This window comes from Macadamia integrifolia, chromosome 12 (assembly GCF_013358625.1).
Source record: "Macadamia integrifolia cultivar HAES 741 chromosome 12, SCU_Mint_v3, whole genome shotgun sequence".
Taxonomy (NCBI): domain Eukaryota; kingdom Viridiplantae; phylum Streptophyta; class Magnoliopsida; order Proteales; family Proteaceae; genus Macadamia; species Macadamia integrifolia.
The window spans coordinates 29,055,563-29,068,249 of NC_056568.1; the positions used below are offsets into that span (position 1 = coordinate 29,055,563).

Consider the following 12,687-nt stretch of genomic DNA (forward strand, 5'->3'; position numbering starts at 1 on the left):
CCCGGAAAATCCATATGTATCATTATCAATGAAGGATGATATAGTTATCGATACTTTAATGATGTGAAGAAATCTTTCCTAAGTCGATAAGCTCAACAATTGTATATTATCCCACCAAATAAGACCCAATCCCCATTTTGACTTTTACCTCCATTGTACAAGTAATGAGCTTTTAGTGTAAATTGCAACCAACCTGACGTTGTCGTTCCTTCATTGTTACTTGCAAATTGCAAATTTATCTAATGAAAGAGTGTTTTGGTCAATTGATAAACTTCAAGTGTCATGGGTAGGGGTGTCAATCCCAGGCCCACATCGATTAGATCGATCGGGCTTGACTGTTTAAAGATTGACACTTAATTGCATCCATCTGATTCTTGATCAGCCAGCCAGGCCCATTTATAAGCTGATTCAGACTGACACGTTTAGTCCAACCATTTATATGTATATATATATATATATTTTTTTTTATAGAGTAGAGTATATAATGATATTTTTATCAATTATTGAATGTAATTAAGTATAATATCTTTTCAAAATCATTATTGATTTAATAAAATATATTAAAGTATTTTAAATCTCAAACAATCAATGTCCGTTTAAGGCCCATTTAGGATTTTATTGATACATTATCCCGTTTAAGTTTTGATTATAGTCAGATTAGTCCAATTAGGAGAAAATCGGTTAAAGCTCAAAACCTGGTCAAGCTCATGACATGAGACCAATCGAAATTGACTCATTCCTTAAATAAATAGGTCACAGTTTAAGAATATAAGTCTGCTAAGTCTGACCTAACACGACTGAGATTGGCCTAACCCAACCGATTGATGCCCCTTACTCACGAAACACCAAACTACGTTATTTAAAGAGGATCAAGAGAAACTATTACTGGCTGAAATTGTTACCCATTGCTGCACAACTCAATGGGAACTTGTGTGGAAACATCTTTAGTGCATGATTGTGCGGTAGTGCAGTTTCTTCCAACCCGTTTGTATTTAAATGTGTACACGCAAGTGGATAGCTTTCTTTTTTTACTTTAAATAGAATTTTTGCTTTTACCAAAAATAAATAAATAAATAAATAGAATTTTTGAAAAGCTAGTAAAAAGTGCGAAGGTTCCTCTCATCCTCTTTCAAACCTTTCACTTCTTTTCTCCCTATTAGACCCTTTCCAGTTTCGGTCTCTTTTATTCCATCGTCTTGTTACTCATATAATCCCCCTCACCTCTTACTCCTCTGTGTATCTCTCTCTCTCTCTCTCTCTCTCTCTCTCTCTCTGAGACTGATCTGTTTAGAGAAGAAATGAGTTCTACAAAAAGCAACGGAAGCAGCTTCGAACCGGGAGGCAACGGTTACAGCTCGAGCAATGGCTACGCCCTGAGCGGGAAGATAATGTTGAGTGCAATCGTTATACTCTTCACGGTGATAATCGTCTTCGTCTGTCTCCACATCTACGCACGTTGGTACCTTCTCCGGGCCCGTAGGCGCCACCGCGTACGGCGCGCCCGACGCCGCACTACCCACATCGTATTTTCCTTTGATGCTTACGCCGCCCCTGCCAACAACGCCGTCGTCCCGTCCCGTGGCCTTGATGAATCTGTCCTCAAATCCCTCCCAACTTTCGTCTATTCCTCCGCCACTCACGGTGATGGAGTGCTAGAATGCGCCGTGTGCTTATCGGAATTCGAAGAAGACGAAAAGGGTCGTCTTCTCCCTAAATGTAACCACAATTTTCACATTGACTGCATCGATATGTGGTTCCAATCCCACTCTACATGCCCACTCTGCAGAACCCCTGTCAGTTCTGACATTCCGGTGCAGGCTTCCCACAATGAAAATCCGGTTGAGGTTGCTGTTACGGTGGATGAGTCGGAATCGGGTCCGAGTTATGGTCTTTGTCAGTCATGCTGCCATGACACAGATGAAATAGGTAGCTCCTCCTCTACTCCATCCTCTTCGTCCTCTCAGCCTTCGTCGTCGTCTTCTTGTCCGGAAGCTTCTTCGTCGTTAAAAGCTCGGAGGAAGACATTAGATTCGGTTACTATCTCGATTGAGGTGCCAAGAAGGAACGAGAGTTTTAGAGGGTTGGTGGAGGAGGAAGAGCGCTGCTTGGGTTCGGCTGGAGGTCAGGGGTTGAAATCTCCCGGAGGGCAGCAGAGTTCAAAGTCACCTGGAAGCCGAATTCTGTCCTTGAAGAGGATATTGAGCAGAGAAAGGAAAGGCAGTCTCTCTCCTTCTTCGGCGAGTTACAGCGCTGCTGCAGAGATCGATCTTGAGAATGGAGAAGACCAACGCGATCAAGCTCAACCCAAGAGGTAACGATAACTATTTCATGACCAGAAACGAACAACTGGAGGAACCAACGCTCCGCCGCCGACTGATCGGAAATAGTCTGTGAGTGACAGCGACTGGTACGGGACAGGTGGCGGCGAAGGATGAGTTTTCATCGATACACATTAATGATATGGTATTTCCTAGTTCCTTCGCGACTGTCGCCATTGATGATTGACGAAATACTGTAAATTTAAAATTTATTTTCAGATTAATAGCATTACAACTTTTATTTTCTTGTTCATATGTAGTTCATACTTGTTCGAATTATTTAATTGTTTATGGTAGAATAATTATTTATTGTTATCATGGGGTGGGAGGAGAGCAGTCGGTGGGTTCGGTGGACTCTCACCAACCGGGCCCACAATCATGATCGACCGGATTCTATTTTTTTTTTTTTTCTGAAAGAGAGCGTTTAAACCTCCTTAGGGGGATTATCTGGAGGCTGGGGCCCAGCCCATCATTAGTCGCTGTCATGGTGGAGAGAATAAGGGAACAGCCAAGATTAGCCTAGTAGCCTAGTAGTAATGGTGGAGTGTCCTCTTTCTCAAAAAGTTTAAAAAAATGCTTCTCTTGAATCAAGAGTCTTGATACAACAACTACTATTAAAATGGACTTATCTTCCACTCCTATTGGTCTTGCCTGACTGATTTGACTTTTTTGGAAAATAAGAAAATCTCAATGTTCAATTTCGATCGGTCCCTGATCTGTATTGGAATTGGCTTGAATCAGTCTGGACTCTGGATAGGTCTTGGAATTGGTATTATATTATCTTAATTTTAATTTTTTATAAGGATAGGATGAGGTTTACACACAGGTTTATGAGGTTCGGTAAGATTATCTACGTTTTAGGTGAAATGATATTTTGTTTCATTATTAACAGAGACTAGGATTACAACACTCGTCTTCACACCTCTTAGAATTATTTATAATGAAAATAATTTTTGCTACAAATATATAGCAAAAAACCTTAATATTGAAAAGTATAAAACTGAATAGCGAAAAACCTTAATACCAGAACCCTAAAATCATAAACCTAGTATTCTCTGGATTAAACTGCGATGGAATATAAGATATAGTACACCAAGATTGGTCGAAATCAATTGATTTTAATATGGATCAATTGGAGTTAGAATCGTCCTCAATTGATTCTGATCTTGATTAAGAATATCTTGATTCTTGAACTATTGAGTTGAACCATCATTCTTGCATTGAATGTTTTGGTGATTAAACTAGGATTTAGGAGCAAGGTTATAGGTATCGGTGCTTGTTTTGATCATCATTGACATTGATATGAAATGAGTCATAAAACTTAAATCGATAGAAAATGTTAATGTGAATCACACTATTTATTACGTGAGAGAAATATATTTAATTTTGCACTAGGCTACACCTACTTCCTTTTCCCCCACCTTATAAATTCAAGGGTAATTTACAATGCCACCCCCTGGTGAATGCCAATATTAGAGGGGCACCCCCTCTCTTTCACCAAGTTAGACTCGAACCCCCTGTAGTTAGGCAGTGTTATAGAATATACCATGAATGCTGACATCAGCAGTTCATTTTTATTTTAAATACCATTTTACCATTAAAAATGATGAAGTACCAAAATTACCCCGGTTAGATGTAGTCCCCAGATTGAGTAAGCCCTAACTCACTCGCAGTACAGACCAGTGGCAACTGTGAACCCGTTGGCGATGGAAGTAGTAGTACTCGCAGGCGACGGAAGACGAACCACAATTTTTTCTCCGTAGGGCTGTATTCATTGGCGTCAAAGAACTGCCGCCTGGTTACAGAGGACGATTTGCTTTATCGAGTACAAGATTGGCGTCAAAGAGAACTGCCGCTCTCTCTAGTTTTTAGTCTATTTCTACTTCTTTCTCTTTCTCTTGTGTGCGACTGGGATGGAAAACGGAAGAGGAGAGGGAAAGACTGGGAGGAGGCCTGTACTTGAAGAAGCACAACTAGGTGATTACATGTGTTTATTTGGTTCCACAAATGAGTCGCCGGCGACGAAAAGGGATATCCAGGTTTCCTCGAAAAATTCATTGTGAACTTGGGTTTGGGTTCGACTTTTCAGCAAATAGAGGAACCGTTTGCAACTGAAAATCTGATATCTCATTTGCTTGAAACAAAATATTATAACGAGGGCTTCTATCAATCGTCCACCAACACCAGATGCATAGGAAGACCAAGAAAAAGAACAATCCCTTCAAGAGATCATCAACATCAAATTAATTGAGAGGGGAAAAAGAACGGTTGAAGGAGCTTCTGAGGGAAAGGCTCATCGAATGTCGATGCAGAGATGAAATGAAAGCTCTTTGCAGAGCATTTACTAAGAAGAAAGGAAGGAATAATGTTACTATGGATGACCTTGTACATGTAATAACCCTTAAGGGCAGAGCCTAAGTTCCTGATTCTGTAAAGGATGAACTGTTGCAGCGCATCCGAACTTTTCTAGTCAGCAGCTCTGTGATCCTGAAAGTGCATGCTCTCACAGTTTCTTCTAGGAGTTTTTTCTCTGCTTTTAGTGTCTAGGTGTCATTTGCAGAGTTAATCCTCTTGATTTAAGGTCTTGATGGAAGTCTGCCGTTCCTTGTTTCAAATTGCAGATGTACCTTGGTGTGAAAAAATAATTAATTTTCTCACAGTAACAGTACTCGCCGGCGACGGAAGTAGCGGTATTCGAGGGATGGATGGAGCTGAACCCGCAGGTATGGAGAGGAGAGAAGGGGAGAATGAAGTAGAAGAATACGGTTAGAAAGAGAGGGGTATTTTTGGGATAAAGAAAATGGGTTATACATTAGTCTTTTACTCATAAGGGCTAAAGTGTCATTTCATAGCATCACTTAACAGAGACTGACGGCAAGGGGTCCGAGTCCAATTTAGTAAAAGAGAGGGGGTGTCCCTCTAATATTGATATTCTTCAGGAGGTGACATTGTAAATTACCCTAAATTCAATTATCATCCACTCACTCAGCAAGTGCTTAGAAAGCCCGTAGAGAATAGTGAAGACTAGGCCTAATAGATGAGAGAGAGAGAGAGTGTGTCTGGTCTCACTAATCACTGTTTTCTGAGTCTTAGCCCATTAGAATATGGTTTCGTGGGTCTTAGCCCTTAAGTCTATCAGAAATTCAACTTAGAGATCGCAGGTCAAAGAAGGGAATGATTGCCCATGCCCACCACCGGCACGGGCAAGTGGGCAACCCGACATAGTGGACAAAGTCAACTAACATTTCTTGATTTCTCATTTACAAATGTATATATTTTGACTTCCAAAGAGAGGGCAAAAAGCGTTCAAAAAGCAAATTTTTTTTTTTTCGTTTTGTTAAAAGAAGCAAATGTTCTGAATGCGTTTAAAATGTGTTCAACCTCTTGGTATTAAAAATAATAATAAAAAACTTTAATTTTCAAACATATAATTGAATATTATATAAATTTATGATCACATATTAAATATTAATATTTAACCGAAAAGAAATGAGATAGTCTCAAAATTTTACAGAAAAAAAAGAGATGGTCTCGTCATTTATGTATATGTATTATCATTTATTTAGGGCCCGTTTGATAACGTTTCTGTCGTTTCTGTTTCAAGAAACGGCAGAAACAGAAATGGAATTGAAGGTGTTTGATAAGTCATGTTTTTAGAAGTCGATGGTAATCAGTGAAAGAATTACCACAAGTCATTTCTAAAAACGGTGAAACAAGTTGAACTTGTTTCGCCAGGGTCGTTTCTTGAATCATAAATAAGTAAAAATTTCTATTTCTATTTCTAAAAATAAGTGAAATGAAACAGTTTTACCAAACGCTTTTTGCTCCGTTTCTGCCGTTTCTGTCTGCTGTTTCTGGAAACAGAAACGGTAGAAACACGTTTCTTGATACGTTATCAAACGGACCCTTAGTATCATAGTTTTTAAGTTTATCAAAATATATATATATATATATATATTTTAAGCATATTGTACAATAATAATTCAGTCTTACTTCAATTAAATGGATCAATTACATGGACATTTATTCTTCAATTGAGATCGTACATGATACAAAACCCAAGTTATGCCTATATTATACAAACCATATTGTACAATTTTTTTTATCGTTTCTATTTTAACTAACTATGGTGTTGATTGATGAATGATGAATCATCACCCCATTTTTTTTTTTATGAATCATCACCACATATACTAGAAAAATATTAATCTTCGTATCTCAGTACGCAATACAGGACCACATGGCAAGACACAATTGCCTTCAATATGATAATATCATTATATTAATAACATGTCATTGAAGAGTGAAAAATTGAACGCGAACTGGAAAAAGCTAAGGAATTAGAACTACTTTTAGGTGTCACGTCTCTCAAAATATCTGAATATTTTAAATATTAAATTAAGAAGTTCCCATTAACTCTGCTCCTTTAGCACCTCCAACCAGTGTTATCAATTCGGCCAAATAATTCGTGAATTATTCAGTCGAATCGAATTTTTCTAAATTTTATCAAAAATTCGGATCGAATCCGAATTAAAAATAAAATTCGGTAAAATTCACGATTTTTTTAAAAGTGAATATAAAACGCGAATAATTCGGACCGAATCCGAATTAAACCGAATTATTCGGTCCACTTAAATAGTATTTAAAAAATAATAATAATAATAAAAAAAAACCAATAAGCTTTTTTGACCGAATCCTTAAATTAATCAACCGAATTATTCCGAATAATTCCCGAATCCGAATTTGCTAACTATGCCTCCAACCAGCTTCTACCCTTTCACCCACCTTCCCATCTATCATGAGCCACCTCCCTTTGCAACTCCTGCCTAACCACCTCTTCAGCCTCACCCCCTCTCAAGCCCTTGCCCTTGCCCTTTCCCTTTCGCAACCTCTCGATTGATGCATTATGATCACCCTAGTTTTACCATTCATTGCTTTTGAATGAGTTGGTTCAAGTAAAAGTAACTCATAAACCCAATATCAATCGTTGAACCCAGCTATATGAAAGATAGTTTATCCATAACGAATACAAAATAGGATCCCAGATTCAATAATTTTTTTTTGTTGAATTTTTCATTCTTTTCTACTGCATGGCTGAGTCAAGAGCTGCCTTGTCAACCAAAGGGTCTTGACATAAACCAAAATCGAACCATTTACTAAGCAGTTTCACAGCTCCAGTGTAAACGGCTTGATTCGATTTTGAAAAATGGCTTTGACTACCTAAATAATACATAGCTTAAAGGGGAATGAGATCCACTACTCTATTGCTTAGATTAATTATTATTTAGGAAGAGGAATCCAGTCGATCTAGCATTCCTCATGCCTAGGCTGAGACTAATTTCAGGGGGCATGGATATCTTCTTCACAATCCCTAGAAAGCAAGGTCATGTTTGAGCATGGATATCTTTCTCTCTTACTCTTTATTCATTTACATCGTCGATTAAGATGCAAGTTATGCTTGATATCGTAACAATTACTCACAGTTCTCTTTCATTTCAAGGTTCAAGTTATTTAACGCTTGATCGTTTCTACCCCACCTTTATTTAAAAAATAAAAATATATTCAACCCACGAACGTAATCATAAAAAATAAATACATAAAATAAAAAAAGAAAAGAAACCCCACTTGATTGGATCATATATACATATGTTGTTCACTGCACGTACCTATTAGGGGATGAGTTGGGGCAACCGCAACCCTACTTTACTCATTAGACTTTTGTTTTCCGTTCTGCTTTTTTTTTTTTAATTAATAATTTATTATTATTTTCTTGGCTGAAACTGTAATATTTTACTCTTTAGACATACCAACATCCACAATCAAATGATTTCATGGGCCGAGGGTCGGACTTCCTTGTGGGAAAAGGCAAACTCATATCTCATCGATAATGATAATGATAATAATAATAATAATAATAATAAAATAATAATAATAATAATAATGTTTTATGCACATCCATCAAATATATGGGGGCAAAATAATCAATGTGGCCCACAAAATGACTCATACGTCGATGTTTTTCTATGTGTTCCAATTATTCTTCTCACATATATAAAAAAATATTTGATGTAGAAGAATGTGACCCTTGTACCCAGATACATAGGGGCAAAATGATTGATCTACTTCCCATGAAAGAAAAAATTACCCATTTGTCAATGCTTTTCGTATATTCTCATTGTTCTTCTCATATGTACGAAAATCATACTCCCTCCCAAAAAACACTTTTCCAATACTAATTATCCTTATTTTTAAGCTATTAGGCTTTTAAAATATCAATGTTCATGTCTATCCATTGAAAATGTCAGGATAGAGCCTGTAACTCTACAGAGAACGTGATAAAGATATAGGAAATGAGCTCCATGAGTCTCATGCTTGGGCGGGCGATCTGGCCTAGGATTTTAAATGCAAGTCTGGCCCAGCCCAAGCATCATTATTATCTAACCCATATTTAATATAGGAAAAAGTTAACAGTGTCATGTTGGAGTAGGAAATGTTCAAAAGGCAGGGTTTTGAAGATGTTGGGTCCCGATTGATACTGAGAGGGGGTGAATCAGTATGCTAAATATTTTTTCATTTTTTAGTTGTACCTCTGATGTGGCAATCGCTATTTGCACTTCAATGGCACAGTCTACTGATACGGCCCAGAGCTGCAATGTATACTACTGGCCATTCTTACTATTGCACGGAACTTACTCACATAACCTGTATTGCTGTCCAGAGTTGTCTTATAAACCTCACATGGTAATCACTGTCACATACATACACAGTCGTATGCACATCCACACTGCACCACCAAGTGGTCAGGTCTACCAGATGTACACACCCATTTTGCAACTAAGCACTCTAATCCACAATACAAATATGAACATACACATCCACAACACAAGAAATAGGTGCTTTAGTCAATTGCCTACATGCACGGAGTAATGCCTACTGTCAGGCTCAGTATTTACTCAATACTAATTATGATTGCACCCACAGTCAAGGGAACAGATTCTCAGTTTCCACCAATGACATACAATGGCTAGGTCTTCACCCTAGTTTCCTTATAATGATATGAGAGGTCACACCCACGGCAAATAGGTTTAGGTAGTTATAACTATCAAGAAACACATAGCTCTTTGTGTCCAGCACCCACTGAACAAAGAAAATAAATAAAGTTGGCTTATAACAATGCCCTATAATGAAGCACTCATACATACAAATTTTCCCCCAAATAGACTACAACTATCGCTTAGGTATTTTATCAAACATCTTGCCTACAATGATTTATAATAATGAAAATTTGACAAAAGTGAGGTTACCTTGGCAAGGAGTAATCGTCGGAGATGCAATAATGTCGATCTCCACTTGATGCAGACCATAACTACATTGTCTCAGTGCCGCCAATGCTTTAACCCCTGTTGGCACTTGGGTTTCTTGAAGCAACTTATAAGAACCAAATTCTAGGTTCTTCTTCTTCTTCTTTCTTTTTTCCTTGTTTTTACTTTTATGGAGTAATAATGGCATTCACATTCACACACACACTCCTCTCTCTCTCTCTCTCTCTCTCTTTCTCTCTTTGCTTCTCCTCTTCTAGTCTTCCTTGTAAATAAAGCTTTAATGGGGAAATAGTATTCTCAACAAGAACCATCAAACTCCATTAATTGGATTTGAGAAAATCTTTCTTGAGAGGCATTCAAGAAACACACAAAGAGAGGGAAAAACTTCTTCTCTATTTTCCTCTTATTCTCTTCTCTTCCATTTTCTTTTTCTTTTTCTTGGCAACAACCAATAGAGCTTGCTACCTTGGTTTCCAGTAGTTTCCTAAGCCTCTAATGGGGGCTATGGATAAGTGCAAAAGGATGGAAGTCTTTCATTCAAACCTTTAGCCTTCCACGAGCTTCAACTCATTTTTCTAACTACCTCAGCATTCCCTATGCCCGATTTCTTCCCTCTGGTGTATAGAGCTCGGAGAGATGAAGAATCTTGAATTTGAATCACCCAAATCCGAGTTAAAATGAGGGAGATATGACCATTTGAAGTTAGAGCAATGAGATAGTCTGAAATGGAATCTTTGTAGGAGTGGGGTAGGCTACATAGGCGGCGCGAGCAACAGAGTTGCAGATCTAGCCGTAGATCTCATCAAAAGGTATCTCTTAATCTGAGCCGTCCGATTGAACCAATGGACAATAGATCTAAACCATAGATTTTGAATCTCAATGACGTCATCATGACGTACGCATTGACATTGTCAAACGCGTTGTCGATCTCCGATTGGTTGGTGTAGTGAGTTTCACGGTACACTGTCGGCTAACTTTAATAAAGCTCCATCAATCTTGACAGTTAGATCGAAACCGATCTGATATGATAGGCTCAGATCAAGATATGAAAATCTCTTTATAGATTCTATGCACATGCGCTACACACAATCAAGACTCATTATGGTGAGGCGCCACACCATCATATCTAATATACTTCACCAATGAGAAGCTTCGGATAGGCATCTTCAAAGCAAGCTCTTACACGAACCGTCAAATCTGAATCTGTCCGACGTGGCTCAATCTGAACCGTGTATTAAGGATCCCTCTGATTCTCTTATATACACATAAGCCCCTACCTTCATATTTCTAGTGCTAAACACCTCTTATCAATTAAGACCTTCAAAATCTCAAAATTATATAAAAGCCCTTCAAATTTCAAAAATAAATTCCAAAAAATCCACCCAACGAAAGCATACTGATGAATTTTCGGTTTGGATTTTCAAACTGGGTTTACAGAAACACTTATAACTTTTTCATACGATATCCGATCGAGATGAAATGAAGTGCGTTGGAACCGTAACTGGACGCTCTACGACTTTCTAGAAGACTCAATCATCTGACTCAACCATGTAAAAGGACCAAAATGCCCTTAGGCGTTTTCAATGATGCATCTTTCTTATAAGGAATCGGAACGCGATGAAATCAGAACCGTTGGAAAGATTTGATTTTTGTCGTATTGTTACATAGAAAACACTTCCTTTAAAAAATTCATCTTCAATGTCAAAATTACCCTCGACTGTCACAAATGCTGTAACTTTTTCATACGGTATCGGAATGCGACAGAATCAGATACACTGGACTAGATAAATTACAATCTATATTTTTCATGAATAAACGATCTTCCAAAAATATCATTTTCACTATCAAAAATGCCCCCGAGCGTAAATAGACCAATTTTACTAGTTTTGACCTAGAAACCCGCACCACATACTAAGGATGTATCAAACCATTCCATGCATACCAAGCGGCTCTGTTATCTCTTCTGTGACATTGGACACTACCATGTCACCCAAACTGGTCACGTCATCACTGCCACGTGGTCGGGTTGCCAACAAGGACAACCATAAACCAACAGATGTTAGTGTGCGTCCTCTCATTGGTCTTGTGAGTTTTTGTTTCTTGCACTAGCAGGATAGGATTCTTTCACCCTCTAATATATATGTTTCATGTTACCAAAGTAGTGAATTAAGAAGTAACATTTGTTTATTTTTAAAGGTTATTTAACGTAATATTTAATACATGATTTAAAAAGGATTTTCAAAAAATTAAAAATTATTTAATATAATAATTATGTGAAATGATAAGATTTATCCCTTTCATTTTTAAATAATGTATTATACTAAAAGGACAAAAATGTAATGATAAGAATTCTTTTTTCCACCAATATTGATTATAATACGATTTTTCTTAGCTATCATAAATATGCACCATACCTTAATATTTTAGGTTGAGGAATTTTGGGTGAAGAGAGAATATTTGCATCCAAGGTTAGTTGATAGCACAATTGAACTCCTAAATAAAGGTGTCAAATGGAAAGTAAGCAGGATGGTTCCTCAGCAAAATTATCCTCAGCAATGAGTGTGGTCGTGCGGTGAGTTTTGGATGGTCGAGACGACTTCGGGGTATGTGTCCAGATGATCTTGGTCATCCGATGCTCACTGCACCACCGCATTCACTGCAGAGGATAATCGTCCTGGTTCCTCACTGGTTCCAATTCCAAGGGCGGCCATTTCAGAATTGTCCCATTTACTAAATTTCCCAAAAGTATGACTCCGTCCTCATTAATAATAAGAGGATAGTCGAATTTTGATTCTATAGCAGTTTTGTGAACTCAAAATCTCAAACATTCACATATAAGTGTTTCTGTATAATTAAGACATAACCCAGTTCAATTTGGTTCAGATAAACTCAGTTTTTTACTTGTAATTACCACCACACGTTTGTAAGTTATAATTATTAAGATTTTTTTTTTTTTTAATTAATAATTTATTATTATTTTCTTGGCTGAAACTGTAATATTTTACTCTTTAGACATACCAACATCCACAATCAAATGATTTCATGGG

At 37.5% G+C, this 12,687-nt stretch overlaps 1 protein-coding gene and 1 pseudogene across 1 annotated transcript; both read left to right on the forward strand.

Annotated features, from left to right (window-relative positions):
• Positions 1-1,121: 1,121 nt before the first annotated feature.
• Positions 1,122-2,571, forward strand: LOC122057475 (RING-H2 finger protein ATL2-like). The gene has a single exon (XM_042619585.1). It carries the CDS (start codon positions 1,299-1,301, stop codon positions 2,313-2,315), a length of 1,017 nt encoding a protein of 338 aa, XP_042475519.1. The 5' UTR covers positions 1,122-1,298; the 3' UTR covers positions 2,316-2,571.
• Positions 2,572-4,231: 1,660 nt separating this feature from the next.
• LOC122056918 lies at positions 4,232-4,865 on the forward strand (annotated as a pseudogene).
• The last annotated feature ends 7,822 nt before the right edge of the window (positions 4,866-12,687 follow it).

Bases quoted from the DNA above. Each gene is read 5' to 3' on its own strand.
- LOC122057475 (XM_042619585.1), top strand. From the start codon at position 1,299: ATGAGTTCTACAAAAAGCAACGGAAGCAGCTTCGAACCGGGAGGCAAC.